Genomic DNA, 27,497 nt, shown 5'->3' with positions numbered 1-27,497 from the left:
AGCTACTGAACAACAACAATTATACAACAGCAACTACCATACAACAACTACTATAGAACAACAGCTACTAAACAAGTATACAACAGCAACTACCATACAACTACTATAGAACAACAACAAAAAACCACTGTACAACAGCTCTTATACAAACTACTATACAAACAACTCATACAACAACTACTATACAAACAACTACTATAAAACAGCAATATGAAAGAAAGATGCGATACTGACAAAGACTCCAAATCTCATATATACAAAACTAGTATGCTCTATGTCAATGTTTCCCAAGTAGGGTGCCTCCAGCTGTTGCAAAACTACAATCCCCAGCATGCCGGACAGTCAAAGACTTACATATGAGTTCAAGCTATCAGACATTGCAGACATTAGAAGAATCCATAAGCACTGAACTCACCATATTATGTAAAGTAATGCAACTTTCTAATATATGCAGAGTGCTTTATTCCCAACTATATAAGATCTCTGCTTGCTGTGGATCAAAGGGTAATTATGTCCAGCTAGTCTGTTAGCTCCTGATTGATACATTATACCAGTGTATCCCAACCAGTGTGTCTCCAGCTGTTGCAAAACTACAACTCCCAGCATGCCCGGACAGCCTTTGGTGTTATATACCCAAATAGTTTGTATTTTATGTGCACTTTTTTAGGGTGGCATTCCCCCCCCCCCCCCCCTGGGAGTTGTTTTGCAACAGCTGGAGGCACCCTGGTTGGGAAACACTGCTCTATATGGTCTGTACAGATGTAGCAGTGCTGAATTTGTCAGTCTGGTTAAAGAATAACCACTAAGTGCTCATTTTAACTATAATTAGGGATTGGACAATGTTTCTAAAAAAAACATTGGCTCCTCCAGTTACAAAAATCAATGGACTTTTCCTTTCTCTGCAAACTATTATTTTTTACAGGTTCCACTAACTCAACCATGTGTGCACCCTGCCATAGAGCTCCACATATCTCCTAAACCAGTGCTTCCCATCCAGTGTGCCTCCAGCTGTTGCAAAACTACAACTTCCAGCATGCCCGGACAGCCTTCGGCTGTCCGGGCATGCTGGGAGTTGTAGTTTTGCAACAGCTGGAGGCACAATGGTTGGGAAACACTGTCCTAGACTCTGCCTGGACCCTTGCTAGTTGCGAGCATTTCTGCATCCATCCCATCCATCTGCATTGATGCTTGCAGAAATCCATGCTGCAGAGGTGAAATTTCTACAACAAAACTAGAGACCTACCCTTAAGGAAACAAAAATTCTGCCAGACATCAGAACATTTTTCCACAATGGAAATCCCATACAAATATCCATGTGGATTTGCCCATTTCATTCACAAAAACAAAACAAAACATGTAATTGTGGTGTCTTTCCCATGGACTCCTCAACCAGAAACATGTGAACGCAAGACAACGAAGGAGGAACTCGATAAAATGTGGATGACAGGATAGAACCACTGACAAAGTCCGCTCGGCTACTGCATATCTATTTATCTATCTATTTATCGCCTTATTTCATATCTATCTATTAATATAATATTTTTCCACCTATCATCTAATATATGTATCTGCTTATTTCACATCTATCTATATCTCATATCTATCTCATATCTATCTATCTATCTATCTAATATCTATCTATCTCATATCTATCTCATATCTGTCTATCTATCTATCTCATATCTATCTATCCATCTCATATCTATCTATCTAATATCTATCTATCTAATATCTATCAATCTATCTCATATCTATCTATCAATCTATCTCATATCTATCTATCTATCTCTCTCATATCTATCTATCTATTTCATATCTATCTATCTATCTATCTCATATCTATCTATCTATCTATCTATATCATATCTTTCTATCTATCTCATATCTATCTATCTATCTATCTATCTCATATCTATCAATCTATCTAATATCTATCTATCTCATATCTATCTAGCTCATATCTATCTAGCTCATATCTATCTATCTCATATCTATCTATCTATCTCATATCTATCTATCTCATCTCTATCTATATATCTCATATCTATCTATCTATCTCATATATATCTCATATCTATCTATCTATCTATCTATCTATCTATCTCATATCTATCTATCTCATATCTATCTATCTATCTATTTCATATCTATCTCATATCTATCTATCTATTTCATATCTATCTATCTATCTATCTCATATCTATCTATCTATCTATCTATCTCTCATATCTATCTATCTCATATCTATCTATCTATCTATCTATCTTATATCTATCTATCTATCTCATATCTATCTATCTATCTATCTATCTATCTATCTCATATCTATCTATCTATCTATCTCATATCTATCTATCTATCTATCTCATATCTATCTATCTTATATCTATCTATCTATCTATCTATCTCATATCTATCTATCTATCTATCTATCTATTTCATATCTATCTATCTATCTCATATCTATCTATCTATCTCTCATATCTATCTATCTCATATCTATCTATCTCATATCTATCTATCTATCTCATATCTATCTATCTATCTCATATCTATTTATCTATGTGTTTGCAGCCGAAGGCTGTCCGGGCATGCTGGGAGTTTTAGTTTTGCAACAGCTGGAGGCCCCCTGTGTTGGAAAACACTGGTATGTCAAGCACAGAGGGTAGCAGTATGGACTTGCTGAGCACTGATAGATAAAGCACCTGTTGTGGTGCTGGGTGTAAGGACAGAGGGGGTGAAGGAGGCTCAGTGTAATATCACTCTAATATGTATAGGAAATTGGGATTAATTGTAAGCAGAGCTGAGCACTGTCCTGGGTGGATCCACTTTCAGGGCTCCCGGATGGAGGATACCACGACACACTGCAACGAAAATAACCTCTGCAGAAGCAGCAGCAGCAGCAGCAGCATGTCACCACAGAGGACCAGGCTACTGCTAGACATCGTGCACTACAGGCTGCCACCCCCATCAGATATAAACTGCCAACATATGTGCAATAACATTATTTATATCACAAATCAATCAATAGCTCTCCAGCCCATAACATTATTTATATCACAAATCAATCAATAGCTCTTCAGCCCATAACATTATTTATATCACAAATCAATCAATAGCTCTTCAGCCCATAACATTATTTATATCACAAATCAATCAATAGCTCTTCAGCCCATAACATTATTTATATCACAAATCAATCAATAGCTCTTCAGCCCATAACATTATTTATATCACAAATCAATCAATAGCTCTTCAGCCCATAACATTATATATATCACAAATCAATCAATAGCTCTTCAGCCCATAACATTATTTATATCACAAATCAATCAATCAATAGCTCTTCAGCCCATAACATTATTTATATCACAAATCAATCAATAGCTCTTCAGCCCATAACATTATTTATATCACAAATCAATAAATCAATAAATAGCTCTTCAGCCCATAACATTATTTATATCACAAATCAATCAATAGCTCTTCAGCCCATAACATTATATATATCACAAATCAATCAATAGCTCTTCAGCCCATAACATTATTTATATCACAAATCAATCAATCAATAGCTCTTCAGCCCATAACATTATTTATATCACAAATCAATAAATCAATAAATAGCTCTTCAGCCCATAACATTATTTATATCACAAATCAATCAATAGCTCTTCAGCCCATAACATTATTTATATCACAAATCAATCAATCAATAGCTCTTCAGCCCATAACATTATTTATATCACAAATCAATCAATAGCTCTTCAGCCCATAACATTATTTATATCACAAATCAATCAATCAATAGCTCTTCAGCCCATAACATTATTTATATCACAAATCAATAAATCAATCAATAGCTCTTCAGCCAATAACATTCGATAGATACAATGATCTAAGACTTGTTGCAAAACATATTCAACTAAACAACATATTGGGATTTAACCAAGAGGGAGTTGATCGCCAGCTCTTCAGTCTAGGAAGGGGCCACTGATTTGGTGACCACAAGGACTATTGCATGTAATGATATAGAAGAGGTATATAGCAGATTACTGTCATGTGATTGCGAGCTCTGCTGCCCAGCCTGTCCTGCAGGGGTTAAGTCTGATACTGGGATCTAAACCATTGCATTAGGAAAGCCTTCCAGTTGTCTGGATGATATCAGAGATGAGTGCAAGCTCTTCAGGCGAGCAGGATCTGCAGGATCCTATAGTTGTCTGATGGGTCTGAACTGGTACAGAGGAAACCTTGTCCACTGCATTAATATAATAATAATAATAATATCTGATCACTAATGGTTAAGTGCCAGCTCTGCAGCCCAGAAGCCTTCAGTGAGCTACTACTGGATACATAGGAAACTAATAATAATAATAATAATAATAATAATAATAATAATAATACCTGATCACTAATGGTTAAGTGCCAGCTCTGCAGCCCAGAAGCCTCCAGTGAGCTACTACTGGATACATAGGACACTAATAATAATAATATCTGATCAATGATCTCATAGACCAGTGGTCGCCAACCTGCAGACCTGCAGATGCTGCAAAACTACAACTCCCAGCATGCCCGGACAGCCTTTGGCTAATAACACTACTACTACTACTAATAATAATAATAATTCTATCTGATCACTAATGGTTAAGTGCAAGCTCTTCAGCCCAGAAGTCTCCAGTGAGCTACTACTGGATACTCAGGACACTAATAATAATAATAATAATAATAATAATAATACGTTATCACTAATGGTTGAGTGCAAGCTCTTCAGGCGAGCAGGTTCTGCAGGATCCTATAGTTGTCTGATGGGTCTGAACTGGTACAGAGGAAACCTTGTCCACTGCATTAATAAATAATCATAATAATAATATCTGATCAATAATGGTTAAGTGCCAGCTCTGCAGCCCAGAACCCTCCAGTGAGCTACTACTGGATACATAGGACACTAATAATAATAATAATAATAATTCTATCTGATCACTAATGGTTAAGTGCCAGCTCTGCAGCCCAGAAGTCTTCAGTGAGCTACAACTGGATACATAGGACACTAATAATAATAATAATGATAATATCTGATCACTAATGGTTAAGTGCAAGCTCTTCAGCCCAGAACCCTCCAGTGAGCTACTACTGGATACATAGGACACTAATAATAATAATAATAATAATAATAATAATGATAATGATAATATCTGATCAATGATCTCATAGACCAGTGGTCTCCAACCTGCGGGCCTCCAGATGTTGCAAAACTACAACTCCCAGCATGCCCGGACAGCCGTTGGCTGTCCGGGCATGCTGGGAGTTGTAGTTTTGCAACATCTGGAGGTCCGCAGTTTGGAGACCACTGTCATAGACCTTTCATTGGGAAGTAATTGAGCCCAGGCTAGACTATGACCTATGACCTGTAGCAGGTGAGACATCACTACCTGGGCAGTCCCTATACTTCATGTTGGGGCCCCCTATAGAATCCATATACCATTGTCTTATAGTGACACCTTAAATAGAAGATAAAAGTATATAATACACATATATATATATATATAACTTACAGCCAGTTGCTAGCATTGGCGGAGAAAACTGCTAAAATCATCATCAACAAGGACCTCAAGAAGTATTCAGGGGTCATCCTGGGGAACTTGGGGATTTTTTTTTTTTCCCCCAAAAAATGAATGTGTAGAAATAGAAATTGTATAGAGCAGGTTGTTGTAGGTCCTCAGTGGTCAATATCCAAAAAAGCTAGAGAGTGACCCAGTCCAGCCTCCTCTCGGGTAATGATCCAGGAGCAGATCAGGACAGGGCAGAGGTATGTGCCAGTCCTGGAGGGTGAAGCTGGCAGACAGCTGGGTATGGTGGTCCTGGGAAGAAAGAGTGAGGGATCCTTCCTTAGTAGGGAAGTGCAGGTGGCATCAGCACAGTGACTGTAGATGGTGGCAGCAGCTGGCTGGGCACAGCATGGCACAATCCTATAGCTGCACTGCCTCCTCCTGCCTGGGTCAGGCGCAGAATGTCAGCTCCGCTGCACGAGTCCCGGGATGGAGCAACTACGAGAGAGAGGGGGGGGCACAGGGGAGGAGGAGTAAGGGGCGGGGCCGGGATGTGATACCCGGGCGGGGTTATAGGGCTCACACACCCCTCCTGGGGAGGGACAGGATAGTACAGTCCGGAGAACAGCCTGTGGCTTCATTCATAGCCCTGACAGCGGAGGAGACGGGGCAGCTTGGAGCTGGGGCTCTGTGATTGTGGGGAGAACAGCTCCATAACACAATGATAATAATGGAGGAGTACTGCTGATAGCATAATGAGACCCAGAGGATGAGAACAGAATAATAATAATAATAATAATAATAGTAAGAGGAGTACTGCTAATAATATAATGAGACCCAGAGGATGATCATAGACTAATAATAATAATAATCATAATAATAGTAAGAGAAGTACTGCTAATAATATAATGAGACCCAGAGGATGATCATAGACTAATAATAATAATAATAATAATAGTAAGAGAAGTACTGCTGATAGCATAATGAGACCCAGAGGATGATCATAGAATAATAATAATAATAATAATAATAATAATAATAATAGTAAGAGAAGTACTGCTGATAATATAATGAGACCCAGAGGGTGATCATAGACTAATAATAATAATAATAATAGTAAGAGAAGTACTGCTGATAGCATAATGAGACCCAGAGGATGATCATAGACTAATAATAATAATAATAATAATAATAATAGTAATAATAATAGTAATAATAATAATAATAATAATAATAGTAAGAGAAGTACTGCTAATAATATAATGAGACCCAGAGGATGATCATAGACTAATAATAATAATAATCATAATAATAGTAAGAGGAGTACTGCTGATAGCATAATGAGACCCAGAGGATGATCATAGACTAATAATAATCATAATAATAATAATAGTAATAATAGTAAGAGAAGTACTGCTGATAATATAATGAGACCCAGAGGATGAGAACAGAATAATAATAATAATAATAGTAAGAGAAGTACTGCTGATAATATAATGAGACCCAGAGGGTGATCATAGACTAATAATAATAATAATAATAGTAAGAGAAGTACTGCTGATAGCATAATGATACCCAGAGGATGATCATAGACTAATAATAATAATAGTAAGAGAAGTACTGCTGATAATATAATGAGACCCAGAGGATGATCATAGACTAATAATAATAATAATAATAATAGTAATAATAATAGTAATAATAATAATAATAGTAATAATAGTAAGAGAAGTACTGCTAATAATATAATGAGACCCAGAGGATGATCATAGACTAATAATAATAATAATCATAATAATAATAATAATAATAGTAAGAGAAGTACTGCTGATAGCATAATGAGACCCAGAGGATGATCATAGACTAATAATAATAATAATAATAATAATAATAATAGTAATAATAATAGTAATAATAATAATAATAGTAATAATAGTAAGAGAAGTACTGCTAATAATATAATGAGACCCAGAGGATGATCATAGACTAATAATAATAATAATAGTAATAATAGTAAGAGAAGTACTGCTGATAATATAATGATACCCAGAGGATGATCATAGACTAATAATAATAATAATAATAATAATAATAATAGTAAGAGAAGTACTGCTGATAATATAATGATACCCAGAGGATGATCATAGACTAATAATAATAATAATAATAATAATAATAATAATAGTAAGAGAAGTACTGCTGATAATATAATGATACCCAGAGGATGATCATAGACTAATAATAATAATAATAATAATAATAATAATAATAGTAAGAGAAGTACTGCTGATAATATAATGATACCCAGAGGATGATCATAGACTAATAATAATAATAATAATAATAGTAATAATAATAATAATAATAATAATAATAATAATAATAATAGTAAGAGAAGTACTGCTGATAATATAATGAGACCCAGAGGATGATCATAGACTAATAATAATAATAATAATAGTAAGAGGAGTACTGCTGATAGCATAATGAGACCCAGAGGATGATCATAGACTAATAATAATAATAATAATAATAGTAAGAGGAGTACTGCTGATAGCATAATGAGACCCAGAGGATGATCATAGACTAATAATAATAATAATAATAATAGTAATAATAATAATAATAGTAATAATAATAATAATAGTAATAATAGTAAGAGGAGTACTGCTGATAGCATAATGAGACCCAGAGGATGAGAACAGAATAATAATAAAAATAATAATAATAATAATAATAATAGTAATAATAATAATAATAATAATAATAATAATAATAGAAGTACTGCTGAAAGCATAATGAGACCCAGGAGGATGATAATAGAATACTAATAGTGATAATAATAGTAATAATAATAATAGTAATAATAATAGTAATCATAATATTAATAATAATAGTAATAATAATAATAATAGTAAGAGAAGTACTGCTGATAATATAATGAGACCCAGGAGGATGATAATAGAATACTAATAGTGATAATAATAGTAATAATAATAGTAATAATAATAATAGTAAGAGAAGTATAATGATAAATCACACAGCTCTGAGACCCAGGAGGATAATAACAAAATAATAATAATAATAATAGTAATAATAATAATAATCATAATAATAATAATAGTAATAATAATAGTGATCATAATATTAATAATAATAGTAATAATAATAATAGTAAGAGAAGTACTGCTGATAACATAATGATAAATCACACAGCTCTGAGACCCAGGAGGAGGATAATAGAATAATAATAATAATAATAGTAATAATAATAGTAATAATAATAATAATAATAGTAGTAATAATAACAATAATAATAATAGTAATAATAATAATAATAGTAAGAGAAGTACTGCTGATAGCATAATGATAAATCACACAGCTCTGCTGCCTATTTATAACCACACAGGAGTAAGGATGAGGAAAATAATAATATAATAAAATTAATAATCATCATCATAATAATCTTAATTAACTAATAAACACAGATTATTACTGCTGATAGCATAATTATAATTCACACAGCTCTTAGACTCAGAGGAGTAAAGATAATAACAGAATAATAATATAGGAATAAAAGTAATAAAATAATAATAATAATCATCATCATAATTATCATGATAATAATTAACCCTGATAGTACTACTGCTGATATCACCATGATGATGAGAATAATAAAATAATAATAGAATAAACACAGTGTAGTACTGCTGATAACATAATCATAATAATAATAGTTAATATTAATAATAAATTAACATTGATAGTACTGCTGATAGATAACACAATGATGATGACGATGATAATAATAATAATAAATATTGTGATAGTAGTACTGCTGACAACACAATGATAATAATAGATAATAAATCAATTCTAATAGTAGTACTGCTGATAGATAACACAATGATGATAATAAAAATAATGATTAATATAATAGTAATAATAATAATAATAATAATAATAATAATAAATATTGTGCTAGTAGTAATGATGATAAATAATAATAATGATGATGATGATAATAATAATTAGTAATAATACATTTTGCTTGTTACGCCTAGCGCTCCGGGTCCCCGCTCCTCCCCGGAGCGCGTACGGCGTCTCTCTCTCCGCAGCGCCCCGGTCGGTCCCGCTGACCGGGAGCGCTGCACTGTCATGGCCGTCGGGGATGCGATTCGCACAGCGGGATGCGCCCGCTCGCGAATCGCATCCCAGGTCACTTACCCGTTCCCGTCCCCTGCTGTCATGTGCTGGCGCGCGCGGCTCCGCTCTCTAGGGCGCGCGCGCGCCAGCTCCCTGAGACTTAAAGGGCCAGTGCACCAATGATTGGTGCCTGGCCCAATTAGCTTAATTGGCTTCCACCTGGTCCCTGACTATATCTGACCTCCTCCCATGCACTCCCTTGCCGGATCTTGTTGCCTTGTGCCAGTGAAAGCGTTTGTGTGTCCAAAGCCTGTGTACCAGAACTTCTGCTATCCACCCTGACTACGAACCTTGCCGCCTGCCCCCGACCTTCTGCTACGTCCGACCTTGCTTCTGTCTACTCCCTTGTACCGCGCCTATCTTCAGCAGCCAGAGAGGTTGAGCCGTTGCTAGTGGATACGACCTGGTCACTACCGCCGCAGCAAGACCATCCCGCTTTGCGGCGGGCTCTGGTGAAAACCAGTAGTGACTTAGAACCGGTCCACTAGCACGGTCCACGCCAATCCCTCTCTGGCACAGAGGATCCACCTCCTGCCAGCCGGCATCGTGACAGTAGATCCGGCCATGGATCCCGCTGACGTCCCTCTGCCTTATATCTCTGATATCACCACGGTGGTCGCCCAGCAATCCCGACAGATCGCCCATCTAACCCACCAGCTGTCGGAAGTATTCACCATTGTGCAGCAACTTCAGTCGCAACTTCAGCAGCAATCATCTCCTCCGCCAGCTCCTGCACCCCTTCCGCAGCGAGTGGCCACTCCTAGCCTCCGCCTGTCCTTGCCGGATAAATTTGATGGGGACTCTAAGTTTTGCCGTGGCTTTCTTTCGCAATGTTCCCTGCACTTGGAGATGATGTCGGACCAGTTTCCTACTGAAAGGTCTAAGGTGGCTTTCGTAGTCAGCCTTCTGTCTGGAAAAGCCCTGTCATGGGCCACACCGCTCTGGGACCGCAATGACCCCGTCACTGCCTCTGTACACTCCTTCTTCTCGGAAATTCGAAGTGTCTTTGAGGAACCTGCCCGAGCCTCTTCTGCTGAGACTGCCCTGCTGAACCTGGTCCAGGGTAATTCTTCCGTTGGCGAGTACGCCATACAATTCCGTACTCTTGCTTCTGAACTTTCCTGGAATAATGAGGCCCTCTGCGCGACCTTTAAAAAAGGCCTATCCAGCAACATTAAAGATGTTCTGGCCGCACGAGATACTCCTGCTAATCTGCATGAACTCATTCATCTAGCCACTCGCATTGACATGCGTTTTTCTGAGAGGCATCAAGAGCTCCGCCAGGAAAAAGACTTAGATCTCTGGACACCTCTCCCACAGTCTCCATTGCAATCTGCGCCTAGGCCTCCCGCCGAGGAGGCCATGCAAGTGGATCGGTCTCGCCTGACCCTGGAAGAGAGGAATCGCCGTAAGGAAGAGAATCTTTGTCTGTACTGTGCCAGTACCGAACATTTTTTGGTGGATTGCCCTATCCGTCCTCCACGTCTGGGAAACGCACGCTCGCACCCAGCTCTCGTGGGTGTGGCGTCTCTTGATGCTAAGTCGGCTTCTCCACGTCTCACGGTGCCTGTACGGATTTCTTCTTCAGCCAGCTCTTCCCTCTCAGCCGTGGCCTGCCTGGACTCTGGTGCCTCTGGGAATTTTATTCGGGAGTCCTTGGTGAATAAATTCCGCATCCCGGTGACCCGTCTTGTCAAGCCACTCCACATTTCCGCGGTCAACGGAGCCAGGTTGGATTGCACCGTGCGTTTCCGCACGGAGCCCCTCCTAATGTGCATCGGACCTCATCATGAGAAAATTGAGTTTTTGGTCCTCTCCAATTGCTTTTCTGAAATTCTCCTTGGACTACCCTGGCTTCAACACCATTCCCCAACCCTGGATTGGTCCTCAGGGGAGATCAAGAGCTGGGGTACCTCTTGCTTCAAGGACTGCCTTAAACCGGTTCCCAGTACTCCCTGCCGTGACCCTGTGGTTCCTCCTGTATCCGGTCTCCCTAAGGTCGTTATGGACTCTGCCCGCCTTAAGAAGTGCCTCTCCCCCCCTCCCAGTCCAGTCAGTCAAGCCTCGGTGCCTCCTCGTGGCCCTCGTCCTGGTGTCACACTGCCCCGTGCCAGGCCTCGCCCTCTGCCCTCCCTCCCCATTCCCACTCCTGCTGTACTGCCTGCCGTTGAGGAATCCCTCCATCCTTTCCCGGTGTCCTCATCCCAGGGGGGGCAGTTACCGGACAAAGAGAAGGGGAGACCTAAGGGGGGGGGGTACTGTTACGCCTAGCGCTCCGGGTCCCCGCTCCTCCCCGGAGCGCGTACGGCGTCTCTCTCTCCGCAGCGCCCCGGTCGGTCCCGCTGACCGGGAGCGCTGCACTGTCATGGCCGTCGGGGATGCGATTCGCACAGCGGGATGCGCCCGCTCGCGAATCGCATCCCAGGTCACTTACCCGTTCCCGTCCCCTGCTGTCATGTGCTGGCGCGCGCGGCTCCGCTCTCTAGGGCGCGCGCGCGCCAGCTCCCTGAGACTTAAAGGGCCAGTGCACCAATGATTGGTGCCTGGCCCAATTAGCTTAATTGGCTTCCACCTGGTCCCTGACTATATCTGACCTCCTCCCATGCACTCCCTTGCCGGATCTTGTTGCCTTGTGCCAGTGAAAGCGTTTAGTGTGTCCAAAGCCTGTGTACCAGAACTTCTGCTATCCACCCTGACTACGAACCTTGCCGCCTGCCCCCGACCTTCTGCTACGTCCGACCTTGCTTCTGTCTACTCCCTTGTACCGCGCCTATCTTCAGCAGCCAGAGAGGTTGAGCCGTTGCTAGTGGATACGACCTGGTCACTACCGCCGCAGCAAGACCATCCCGCTTTGCGGCGGGCTCTGGTGAAAACCAGTAGTGACTTAGAACCGGTCCACTAGCACGGTCCACGCCAATCCCTCTCTGGCACAGAGGATCCACCTCCTGCCAGCCGGCATCGTGACATTGCTATAGTAATAATGCTGATGGATAACACAATAATAACAATAATAATAATAATAATACTTTTTCTTCATCACCATCATCATAATAGATATTGTTGTAGTATGAGTGATAACAGATAAATGCAGCACAAGTTTATTGGCCTATAATATATATATATATATATATATATATATATATATATATATTCAAGTGTGATAGTTAATATATTTGTTCACCATATTTTTTAATTCACAAATCACTAGCCATATTAGGATCCATTGGCCAAGGTAAACTGAAGCTGAGCACTGTAGAACACGGAATAGTGACAGCTCAACAGGTCCGATACCAGTCCACATAGGATCACTTCTGTACTTTAGTGAACCAGTCATTAGAAAAGATTTTACCCATTGGGGTCAGACCACGAACTAGAACGATCCGGGAGAGAAGCCCACTACTGCACGCTTCACTCCCTGCTCTGTGTCTGTGTGAGTGAGATGGTCCTATAGACTTACATTATGAGACTGTCTCAGTCACATGTAAACTTCAGCTAACACAGAGATTAATGGCCCAAGATAAAACTTCACCTTTATATTCTGTTTGAAAGCATCTTAATTAGGCAAAGGAACTAACAGAAAGCAGACATGGGAATTACTCACTAAGCGTGCACTTCTCTCAGCTCGTTCTATTGATTGGTTGGGGTCTGAAAACCTAAAACCTGACTGATCAAAACCTAGGAATGTCCCTATGACATATGATTTTTTTTTTTTTAATAGAAGTGCCTATTGAAGTGTTAAAGGGCAATATCCCAACATCTCAGAGCTCTATATTAACCAGCCGTAATGGCCCTATTACATGGAGTGATTATAGGCCAAACAGGCCAACATTGCCCTGTAAATCAGGTCCTGTGGTAACAAAAGGGGTGCAAGGTATACTTGTCAGGTTGTGACGCCAGGGCACCGTTAGCCTATACACAGTCCAAGGTGGAGACAGCTTCTCCTGGGACAGGCACGGTCCAATAAACACACCAATGCTGGGTTATGGATAACTGTCTCTAACTGAGGCAGGTGTAGATGGATTCAGTGTAACCCATGGGAGCCCTGTTGCCTTGCTGGGACTTTTGGTGCTTTTCACCCACTTGAATTAGATAGACTGGACACTTGAGACTTGGAGATTAAGGTCCAATTACTGACACTGCCAGGGTATAATTTACTAACTCCTGTACGGGGAACACTTGCAGAATGGCGGGGTTGAGTGATGAGAACTTTTCTTCAGGCTTCCCTTGGAATCACTTCACACTTCTTCTAGCTCCTTTCCACACTGTACTCACATGGAGATCTGCACACAGCAGCAACTGAAAGTAAACTCCAAATGGGGAAACTCGTCCCCCTCTACACTATATACAGGGCAATATGGGGGTTCCCATTGAGTGGACAGGGTGACATGCCCAAAGAAGAAGAGCTCCGGGTTGTTGGATCTTCACTCCTTTTAACTTAATGGGTATTCCCAGAAGATCGTGACATCACAACTCCGCCCCGTGTGACATCACGCCCCGCCCCTCAATGCAAGTCTATGGGAGGGGGCGTGGCATCCGTCACGCCCCCCCCTCCCATAGACTTGCATTGAGGGGGTGGGGCGTGACATCACACGGGGGTGGAGTCGTGACTTCACGATCTTCCGTCCCCGTGGTTGGGAGGAATTAGCCTGAGAGCCTCCAGCGCTTCCGGAAGCAGTTACAGGTGGGTGCTGCTTGCTATATTGCGGGAGTCCCCAGCGGCGGGACCCCGGCGATCTGACATTTTATCCCCTATCCTTTGGAAAGTGGATAAGATGTCTAGGGGCGGAGTACCCTTTTAACCAAACGTTTCATTCACCCGAGATTTGTGGGGATTCCTTTCTCATGGTCACTCTCCTGTCTGTCTTATTTACTTCAAGTGCAGTTGGAAGGCGGAAAAATGTAAGTTGTACCAACACAATACAGTAATATTGTGACAATCCAATTATCCAGAATTACAGATTTTTGGAAGTGTAGACATCCACGAACATTGACATGCATGCATTTATGTTATACGAATTCCAAACCATTAATATATAGCTCTATCAATATATATTAGGGGAGATTGATCAAAACCTGTCCAGAGGAAAAGTTGCTGAGTTGCCCATAGCAACCAATCAGATCGCTTCGTTCCTTTTTCACAGGTCTTGTTAAAAATGAAAGCAGCGATCTTTTTCTCTAGACAGGTTGTCACGACTCGGCAGGCTGGAGGTGGATCCTCTGTGTCAGAGAGGGTTTGGCGTGGACCGTGTTGGTGGACCGGTTCTAAGTAGCTACTGGTTTTCACCAGAGCCCGCCGCAAAGCGGGATGGTCTTGCAGCGGCGGTAGCAACCAGGTCGTATCCACCGGCAACGGCTCAACCTCTCTGACTGCTGAGATAGGCACGGTACAAGGGATAAGGCAAGAGCAAGGTCGGACGTAGCAGAAGGTCAGGGCAGGCAGCAAGGATCGTAGTCAGGGGCAACGGCAGGAGGTCTGGAACACAGGCTAGGAACACACAAGGGAACGCTTTCACTAGGCACAAGGGCAACAAGATCCGGCAAGGGAGTGCAGGGGAAGTGAGGTATAAGTAGGGAGTGCACAGGTGGAAACTAAACAAGCTAATTGGGAAGATTGGGCCAGGCACCATCATTGGTGCACTGGCCCTTTAAATCTAGAGAGCTGGCGCGCGCGCGCCCTAGAGAGCGGAGCCGCGTGCGCCAGAGCATGACAGCCGGGGACCGGGACAGGTAAGTGACTTGGGACGCGATTCGCAAGCGGGCGCGTCCCGCTGTGCGAATCGCATCCCCGACGGCCATGACAGTGCAGCGCTCCCGGTCAGCGGGACCGACCGGGGCGCTGCAGGGAGAGAGACGCCGTGAGCGCTCCGGGGAGGAGCGGGGACCCGGAGCGCTCGGCGTAACAGTACCCCCCCCCTTGGGTCTCCCCCTCATCTTGGAGCCTGAGAACCTGAGGATAAGACTTTTGTCCAGGATGTTGTCCTCAGGTTCCCAAGATCTCTCCTCTGAGCACTCGACTACAAAGGGTCCAAGATAACATGGTCCGAGATAAAAACTGGGGACACGGAAGCCGAAATACTTGGCGGAGAGCCACACAAAAATAGGAGGAGCTCTTCTCTTTTTTCCGGCAAGCCTCTTCACCCGGGATGAGGCCAACATGAGGAATTTCAGAGTCTTTCTCCAGATGGTGGCGAAGCCCCGGGAAACCACATCAACAGCGGGCACACAAGAAGGCGTGGGGGTGGGGAGGGAGGGCAGAGGGTCAAGCCCGGCACGGGGCAGAGTGTCAACAGGACGGGAGCCGTGAGGAGGAGACACAGCATAGTCCAGACAGGCCTTGGGGAGGCCAGGTAAAGGGGGAGACACAGAGGCTTGACTGACGGGACTGGGAGCAGACGTGAGGCACTTTCTGTAGCAAGAAGCACCCCAGCTCCCGATCTCCCCGGTGGTCCAGACAAGGGCAGAGGATGGGGGTTGGAGCCATGGCAGACCGAGGAGGACTTCAGAGGAGCATTTGGGCAAAACAAAAAGTTCCATGCTCAAGAACAGGGGTTCTGTGCGGTAACGCACAGTGCAGTATAGAAGTAAATCTTCTTTCTTCCTGCGGCGAGTCCTCTCTTCAGGGGTCAGGCGGGACCGATCCACTTGCATAGCCTCCTCGGCGGGAGGCACAGGGGTGGATTGCAAAGGATACTGTGAGAGAGGTGCTCCGAGCGGTGTGGCACATGGCAGGGCCTTCCCAGGCAGGAGACCACGGCAGAGTCTAGAGTCCCCATCAAATTTGTCCGGCAGGGACAAGCAGGGGTTAGGAGCGGCCGGTCGCTGCGGAGGAGTTGCAGGAGCCGGCGGAGGAGATGGTTGTTGCAGTTGCAGCTGCTGTGTCTGTGACTGAAGTTGCTGTATCTGTGGCAGCAGCTGCTGTATCTGTGACTGAAGTTGCTGTGTCACGGTGGTCAAGTATGCCAGCTGGTGATTTTGTTGGGTGATCATTAAGGATTGCTGGGCAATCACCGTGGAAATGTCGGCAAGACTTGACAGCGGCACCTCAGCGGAATCCATGGCCGGATCTACTGTCACGACTCGGCAGGCTGGAGGTGGATCCTCTGTGTCAGAGAGGGTTTGGCGTGGACCGTGTTGGTGGACCGATTCTAAGTAGCTACTGGTTTTCACCAGAGCCCGCCGCAAAGCGGGATGGTCTTGCAGCGGCGGTAGCAACCAGGTCGTATCCACCGGCAACGGCTCAACCTCTCTGACTGCTGAGATAGGCATGGTACAAGGGATAAGGCAAGAGCAAGGTCGGACGTAGCAGAAGGTCAGGGCAGGCAGCAAGGATCGTAGTCAGGGGCAACGGCAGGAGGTCTGGAACACAGGCTAGGAACACACAAGGGAACGCTTTCACTAGGCACAAGGGCAACAAGATCCGGCAAGGGAGTGCAGGGGAAGTGAGGTATAAGTAGGGAGTGCACAGGTGGAAACTAAACAAGCTAATTGGGAAGATTGGGCCAGGCACCATCATTGGTGCACTGGCCCTTTAAATCTAGAGAGCTGGCGCGCGCGCGCCCTAGAGAGCGGAGCCGCGCGCGCCAGAGCATGACAGCCGGGGACCGGGACAGGTAAGTGACTTGGGACGCGATTCGCAAGCGGGCGCGTCCCGCTGTGCGAATCGCATCCCCGACGGCCATGACAGTGCAGCGCTCCCGGTCAGCGGAACCGACCGGGGCGCTGCAGGGAGAGAGACGCCGTGAGCGCTCCGGGGAGGAGCGGCGACCTGGAGCGCTCGGCGTAACACAGGTTGTGATATAGACTGTATACATTTGGTCCTGGTATACCACTTAATGTTTGCATGATGCCTAGTACATGTAGTCCAACATCCATATATGCGTAGAACACTCTATATGTCATAGAACAGAGCCTATATATCATAGAACACTCTATATGTCATAGAACAGAGCCTATATATCATAGAACACAGCCTATATATCATAGAACACAGCCTATATATCATAGAACACTCTATATATCATAGAACACAGCCTATATATCATAGAACACTCTATATATCATAGAACACTCTATATGTCATAGAACACAGCCTATATATCATAGAACCGAGCCTATATATCATAGAACACTCTATATGTCATAGAACACAGCCTATATATCATAGAACAGAGCCTATATATCATAGAACACAGCCTATATATCATAGAACACTCTATATGTCATAGAACACAGCCTATATATCATAGAACACTCTATATATCATAGAACACAGCCTATATATCATAGAACACTCTATATATCATAGAACAGAGCCCATATATCATAGAACACACTATATATCATAGAACACGGCCTATATATCATAGAACACACTATATATCATAGAACACACTATATATCATAGAACACACTATATATCATAGAACACGGCCTATATATCATAGAACACACTGTATATCATAGAACACTCTATATGTCATAGAACACACTATATATCATAGAACACACTATATATCATAGAACACAGCCTATATATCATAGAACACTCTATATATCATAGAACACACTATGTATCATAGAACACACTATGTATCATAGAACACACAATATATCATAGAACACAGCCTATATATCATAGAACACACTATATATCATAGAACACACTATATATCATAGAACACACTATATATCATAGAACACTTTATATATCATAGAACACTCTATATATCATAGAACACAGCCTATATATCATAGAACACACTATATATCATAGAACACTTTATATATCATAGAACACTCTATATATCATTGAACAGAGCCTATATATCATAGAACACTCTATATATCATAGAACAGAGCCTATATATCATAGAACACTCTATATATAATAGAACACTCTATATATCATAGAACACACTATATATCATAGAACACAGCCTATATATCATAGAACACTCTATATATCATAGAACACTCTATATGTCATAGAACACAGCCTATATATCATAGAACACTCTATATATCATAGAACACTATATATCATAGAACACTCTATATGTCATAGAACACAGCCTATATATCATAGAACACAGCCTATATATCATAGAACACTCTATATGTCATAGAACACAGCCTATATATTATAGAACACTGTCTATATATATATATCATAGAACACAGCCTATATATTATAGAACACTCTCTCTCTCTCTCTCTCTCTCTCTCTCTCTCTATATATATATATATATATATATATATATCATAGAACACAGCCTATATATTATAGAACACACTATATGTCATAGAACACAGCCTATATATCATAGAACACTCTCTCTATATATATATCATAGAACACAGCCTATATATCATAGAACACAGCCTATATATCATAGAACACTCTATATGTCATAGAACACAGCCTATATATTATAGAACACTCTCTCTCTATATATATATATCATAGAACACAGCCTATATATTATAGAACACACTATATGTCATAGAACACAGCCTATATATTATAGAACACTCTCTCTCTATATATATCATAGAACACAGCCTATATATCATAGAACACTCTATATGTCATAGAACACAGCCTATATATTATAGAACACTCTCTCTCTCTATATATATATATATATCATAGAACACAGCCTATATATTATAGAACACTCTCTCTATATATATATCATATAACACTCTATATGTCATAGAACACAGCCTATATATTATAGAACACTCTATATCTATATATATATATATATGTCATAGAACACAGCCTATATATTATAGAACACTCTATATATATATATATATATATATATATATATATATATATATATATATATATCATAGAACACAGCCTATATATTACAGAACACACTATGGGGGAGATTTATCAAAGGATTTAGACTGTTTTTTCCTGTCTAAATTTGTTGCACAGAAAGTCGCATTCTAAATATGTGCGACTTTTCTGCGACTTTTGCTCTAAAGGATTTTTAGAACATGATGCGTTGTAGTCTATTTTAGACTGAAATGCATTGAAAAAGTCGCATGGGCTGAAAGTACGCCGGAATGTCAGACCATGTTGGAGCACAGCCTATATATCGTAGAACACTCTATATCATAGAACACAGCCTATATATCATAGAACACTATATATCATAGAACACAGCCTATATATCATAGAACACTCTATATCATAGAACACAGCCTATATATCATAGAACACTCTATATCATAGAACACAGCCTATATATCATAGAACACTATATATCATAGAACACAGCCTATATATCATAGAACACTCTATATCATAGAACACAGCCTATATATCATAGAACACTATATATCATAGAACACAGCCTATATATCATAGAACACTATATATCATAGAACACAGCCTATATATCATAGAACACTCTATATCATAGAACACAGCCTATATATCATAGAACACTCTATATCATAGAACACAGCCTATATATCATAGAACACTATATATCATAGAACACAGCCTATATATCATAGAACACTATATATCATAGAACACACTATATATCATAGAACACTATATATCATAGAACACAGCCTATATATCATAGAACAAAGCCTATATATCATAGAACACTCTATATATCATAGAACACTATATATCATAGAACACACTATGTATCATAGAACACTATATATCATAGAACACTCTATATCATAGAACACAGCCTATATATCATAGAACACTATATATCATAGAACACAGCCTATATATCATAGAACACTATATATCATAGAACACACTATATATCATAGAACACTATATATCATAGAACACAGCCTATATATCATAGAACAAAGCCTATATATCATAGAACACTCTATATGTCATAGAACACAGCCTATATATTATAGAACACTCTCTATATATATATATATCATAGAACACAGCCTATATATTATAGAACACACTATATGTCATAGAACACAGCCTATATATTATAGAACACTCTCTCTCTATATATATCATAGAACACAGCCTATATATCATAGAACACTCTATATGTCATAGAACACAGCCTATATATTATAGAACACTCTCTATATATATATATATCATAGAACACAGCCTATATATTATAGAACACTCTCTCTATATATATATCATATAACACTCTATATGTCATAGAACACAGCCTATATATTATAGAACACAGCCTATATATCATAGAACACTCTATATGTCATAGAACACAGCCTATATATTATAGAACACTCTATATATATATATATATATATATATATATATATATATATATATATATATATATCATAGAACACAGCCTATATATTACAGAACACACTATGGGGGAGATTTATCAAAGGATTTAGACTGTTTTTTCCTGTCTAAATTTGTTGCACAGAAAGTCGCATTCTAAATATGTGCGACTTTTCTGCGACTTTTGCTCTAGAGGATTTTTAGAACATGATGCGTTGTAGTCTATTTTAGACTGAAATGCATTGAAAAAGTCGCATGGGCTGAAAGTACGCCGGAATGTCAGACCATGTTGGAGCACAGCCTATATATCATAGAACACTATATATCATAGAACACAGCCTATATATCATAGAACACTCTATATCATAGAACACAGCCTATATATCATAGAACACTCTATATCATAGAACACAGCCTATATATCATAGAACACTATATATCATAGAACACAGCCTATATATCATAGAACACTCTATATCATAGAACACAGCCTATATATCATAGAACACTCTATATCATAGAACACAGCCTATATATCATAGAACACTATATATCATAGAACACAGCCTATATATCATAGAACACTCTATATCATAGAACACAGCCTATATATCATAGAACACTCTATATCATAGAACACAGCCTATATATCATAGAACACTCTATATATCATAGAACAGAGCCCATATATCATAGAACACACTATATATCATAGAACACGGCCTATATATCATAGAACACACTATATATCATAGAACACACTATATATCATAGAACACACTATATATCATAGAACACGGCCTATATATCATAGAACACACTGTATATCATAGAACACTCTATATGTCATAGAACACACTATATATCATAGAACACACTATATATCATAGAACACAGCCTATATATCATAGAACACTCTATATATCATAGAACACACTATGTATCATAGAACACACTATGTATCATAGAACACACAATATATCATAGAACACAGCCTATATATCATAGAACACACTATATATCATAGAACACACTATATATCATAGAACACACTATATATCATAGAACACTTTATATATCATAGAACACTCTATATATCATAGAACACAGCCTATATATCATAGAACACACTATATATCATAGAACACTTTATATATCATAGAACACTCTATATATCATTGAACAGAGCCTATATATCATAGAACACTCTATATATCATAGAACAGAGCCTATATATCATAGAACACTCTATATATAATAGAACACTCTATATATCATAGAACACACTATATATCATAGAACACAGCCTATATATCATAGAACACTCTATATATCATAGAACACTCTATATGTCATAGAACACAGCCTATATATCATAGAACACTCTATATATCATAGAACACTATATATCATAGAACACTCTATATGTCATAGAACACAGCCTATATATCATAGAACACAGCCTATATATCATAGAACACTCTATATGTCATAGAACACAGCCTATATATTATAGAACACTGTCTATATATATATATCATAGAACACAGCCTATATATTATAGAACACTCTCTCTCTCTCTCTCTCTCTCTCTCTCTCTCTCTCTCTATATATATATATATATATATATATCATAGAACACAGCCTATATATTATAGAACACACTATATGTCATAGAACACAGCCTATATATCATAGAACACTCTCTCTATATATATATCATAGAACACAGCCTATATATCATAGAACACAGCCTATATATCATAGAACACTCTATATGTCATAGAACACAGCCTATATATTATAGAACACTCTCTCTCTATATATATATATCATAGAACACAGCCTATATATTATAGAACACACTATATGTCATAGAACACAGCCTATATATTATAGAACACTCTCTCTCTATATATATCATAGAACACAGCCTATATATCATAGAACACTCTATATGTCATAGAACACAGCCTATATATTATAGAACACTCTCTCTATATATATATATATATATATCATAGAACACAGCCTATATATTATAGAACACTCTCTCTATATATATATCATATAACACTCTATATGTCATAGAACACAGCCTATATATTATAGAACACTCTATATCTATATATATATCTATATATGTCATAGAACACAGCCTATATATTATAGAACACTCTATATATATATATATATATATATATATATATATATATATATATATCATAGAACACAGCCTATATATTACAGAACACACTATGGGGGAGATTTATCAAAGGATTTAGACTGTTTTTTCCTGTCTAAATTTGTTGCACAGAAAGTCGCATTCTAAATATGTGCGACTTTTCTGCGACTTTTGCTCTAAAGGATTTTTAGAACATGATGCGTTGTAGTCTATTTTAGACTGAAATGCATTGAAAAAGTCGCATGGGCTGAAAGTACGCCGGAATGTCAGACCATGTTGGAGCACAGCCTATATATCGTAGAACACTCTATATCATAGAACACAGCCTATATATCATAGAACACTATATATCATAGAACACAGCCTATATATCATAGAACACTCTATATCATAGAACACAGCCTATATATCATAGAACACTCTATATCATAGAACACAGCCTATATATCATAGAACACTATATATCATAGAACACAGCCTATATATCATAGAACACTCTATATCATAGAACACAGCCTATATATCATAGAACACTATATATCATAGAACACAGCCTATATATCATAGAACACTATATATCATAGAACACAGCCTATATATCATAGAACACTCTATATCATAGAACACAGCCTATATATCATAGAACACTCTATATCATAGAACACAGCCTATATATCATAGAACACTATATATCATAGAACACAGCCTATATATCATAGAACACTATATATCATAGAACACACTATATATCATAGAACACTATATATCATAGAACACAGCCTATATATCATAGAACAAAGCCTATATATCATAGAACACTCTATATATCATAGAACACTATATATCATAGAACACACTATGTATCATAGAACACTATATATCATAGAACACTCTATATCATAGAACACAGCCTATATATCATAGAACACTATATATCATAGAACACAGCCTATATATCATAGAACACTATATATCATAGAACACACTATATATCATAGAACACTATATATCATAGAACACAGCCTATATATCATAGAACAAAGCCTATATATCATAGAACACTCTATATGTCATAGAACACAGCCTATATATTATAGACCACTCTCTATATATATATATATCATAGAACACAGCCTATATATTATAGAACACACTATATGTCATAGAACACAGCCTATATATTATAGAACACTCTCTCTCTATATATATCATAGAACACAGCCTATATATCATAGAACACTCTATATGTCATAGAACACAGCCTATATATTATAGAACACTCTCTATATATATATATCATAGAACACAGCCTATATATTATAGAACACTCTCTATATATATATATCATATAACACTCTATATGTCATAGAACACAGCCTATATATTATAGAACACAGCCTATATATCATAGAACACTCTATATGTCATAGAACACAGCCTATATATTATAGAACACTCTATATATATATATATATATATATATATATATATATATATATATATATCATAGAACACAGCCTATATATTACAGAACACACTATGGGGGAGATTTATCAAAGGATTTAGACTGTTTTTTCCTGTCTAAATTTGTTGCACAGAAAGTCGCATTCTAAATATGTGCGACTTTTCTGCGACTTTTGCTCTAGAGGATTTTTAGAACATGATGCGTTGTAGTCTATTTTAGACTGAAATGCATTGAAAAAGTCGCATGGGCTGAAAGTACGCCGGAATGTCAGACCATGTTGGAGCACAGCCTATATATCATAGAACACTATATATCATAGAACACAGCCTATATATCATAGAACACTCTATATCATAGAACACAGCCTATATATCATAGAACACTCTATATCATAGAACACAGCCTATATATCATAGAACACTATATATCATAGAACACAGCCTATATATCATAGAACACTCTATATCATAGAACACAGCCTATATATCATAGAACACTCTATATCATAGAACACAGCCTATATATCATAGAACACTATATATCATAGAACACAGCCTATATATCATAGAACACTCTATATCATAGAACACAGCCTATATATCATAGAACACTCTATATCATAGAACACAGCCTATATATCATAGAACACTATATATCATAGAACACAGCCTATATATCATAGAACACTATATATCATAGAACACACTATATATCATAGAACACTATATATCATAGAACACAGCCTATATATCATAGAACAAAGCCTATATATCATAGAACACACTATATATCATAGAACACTATATATCATAGAACACAGCCTATATATCATACAACACTATATATCATAGAACACAGCCTATATATCATAGAACACTATATATCATAGAACACAGCCTATATATCATAGAACAAAGCCTATATATCATAGAACACACTATATATCATAGAACACTATATATCATAGAACACAGCCTATATATCATAGAACACTATATATCATAGAACACAGCCTATATATCATAGAACACTATATATCATAGAACACAGCCTATATATCATAGAACAAAGCCTATATATCATAGAACACACTATATATCATAGAACACAGCCTATATATCATAGAACACTATATATCATAGAACACAGCCTATATATCATAGAACAAAGCCTATATATCATAGAACACACTATATATCATAGAACACAGACTATATATCATAGAACACTATATATCATAGAACACAGCCTATATATCATAGAACAAAGCCTATATATCATAGAACACACTATATATCATAGAACACAGACTATATATCATAGAACACTCTATATATCATAGAACACAGCCTATATATCATAGAACACTATATATCATAGAACACAGCCTATATATCATAGAACACTATATATCGTAGAACACTCTATATCATAGAACACAGCCTATATATCATAGAACACTATATATCGTAGAACACTCTATATCATAGAACACGGCCTATATATCATAGAACACACTATATCATAGAACACTCTATATCATAGAACACAGCCTATATATCATAGAACAAAGCCTATATATCATAGAACAAAGCCTATATATCATAGAACACACTATATATCATAGAACACTATATATCATAGAACACAGCCTATATATCATAGAACACTATATATCGTAGAACACTCTATATGTCATAGAAGACACTATGGGGGAGATTTATCAAAACCCGTCCAGAGGAAAAGTTGCCCAGTTGCCCATAGCAACCAATCAGATCGCTTCTTTCATTTTACAGAGGCCTGGTTAATAATGAAAGAAGCAAGCTGATTGGTTGCTATGGGCAACTGGGCAACTTTTCCTCTGCACGGGTTTTGATAAATCTCCCCATATATGTCATAGAACACTCTATATATCATAGAACACACTATATATCATAGAACACTCTATATATCATAGAACACTCTATATATCAAAGAACACAGCCTATATATCATAGAACACTATATATCATAGAACACTCTATATATCATAGAACACACTATATATCATAGAACACTCTATATATCATAGAACACACTATATATCATAGAACACTCTATATATCATAGAACACAGCCTATATATCATAGAACACTATATATCATAGAACACTATATATCATAGAACACACTATATATCATAGAACACTACATATCATAGAACACTCTATATATCATAGAACACTATATATCATAGAACACAGCCTATATATCATAGAACACTATATATCATAGAACACTCTATATGTCATAGAACACAGCCTATATATCATAGAACACTATATATCATAGAACACTCTATATGTCATAAAACACAGCCTATATATCATAGAACACTATATATCATAGAACACAGCCTATATATCATAGAACACTATATATCATAGAACAAAGCCTATATATCATAGAACACTCTATATATCATAGAACACTATATATCGTAGAACACTATATATCATAGAACACTCTATATGTCATAAAACACAGCCTATATATCATAGAACACTATATATCATAGAACAAAGCCTATATATCATAGAACACTCTATATATCATAGAACACTATATATCATAGAACACTCTATATATCATAGAACACTATATATCATAGAACACTCTATATATCATAGAACACTATATATCATAGAACACACTATATATCATAGAACACTATATATCATAAAACACAGCCTATATATCATAGAACACTATATATCATAGAACAAAGCCTATATATCATAGAACACTCTATATATCATAGAACACTATATATCATAG

At 38.2% G+C, this 27,497-nt stretch overlaps 1 protein-coding gene across 2 annotated transcripts in view; it reads right to left on the bottom strand.

Moving 5' to 3' along the window:
- The window catches only part of WNT4 (Wnt family member 4), a 142,580-nt gene that overhangs the window by 92,387 nt on the left and 22,696 nt on the right, over nucleotides 1–27,497 (bottom strand). The window contains exon 1 of one of the 2 annotated variants that reach the window (XM_056542722.1): nucleotides 5,553–6,009. The exons of the other annotated variant lie outside the window; for it this stretch is intronic. Within the exon in view, the coding sequence (XP_056398697.1) occupies nucleotides 5,553–5,629 (77 nt within the window). The 5' untranslated portion in view covers nucleotides 5,630–6,009. Of the gene's footprint in view, nucleotides 1–5,552; nucleotides 6,010–27,497 lie in introns of those variants that run through there. 2 annotated transcript variants of the gene reach the window in all.

The sequence above is a fragment of the Hyla sarda genome, chromosome 10 (genome assembly GCF_029499605.1).
Source record: "Hyla sarda isolate aHylSar1 chromosome 10, aHylSar1.hap1, whole genome shotgun sequence".
Taxonomy (NCBI): domain Eukaryota; kingdom Metazoa; phylum Chordata; class Amphibia; order Anura; family Hylidae; genus Hyla; species Hyla sarda.
This window is presented reverse-complemented; position numbering and strand designations above follow the sequence as displayed.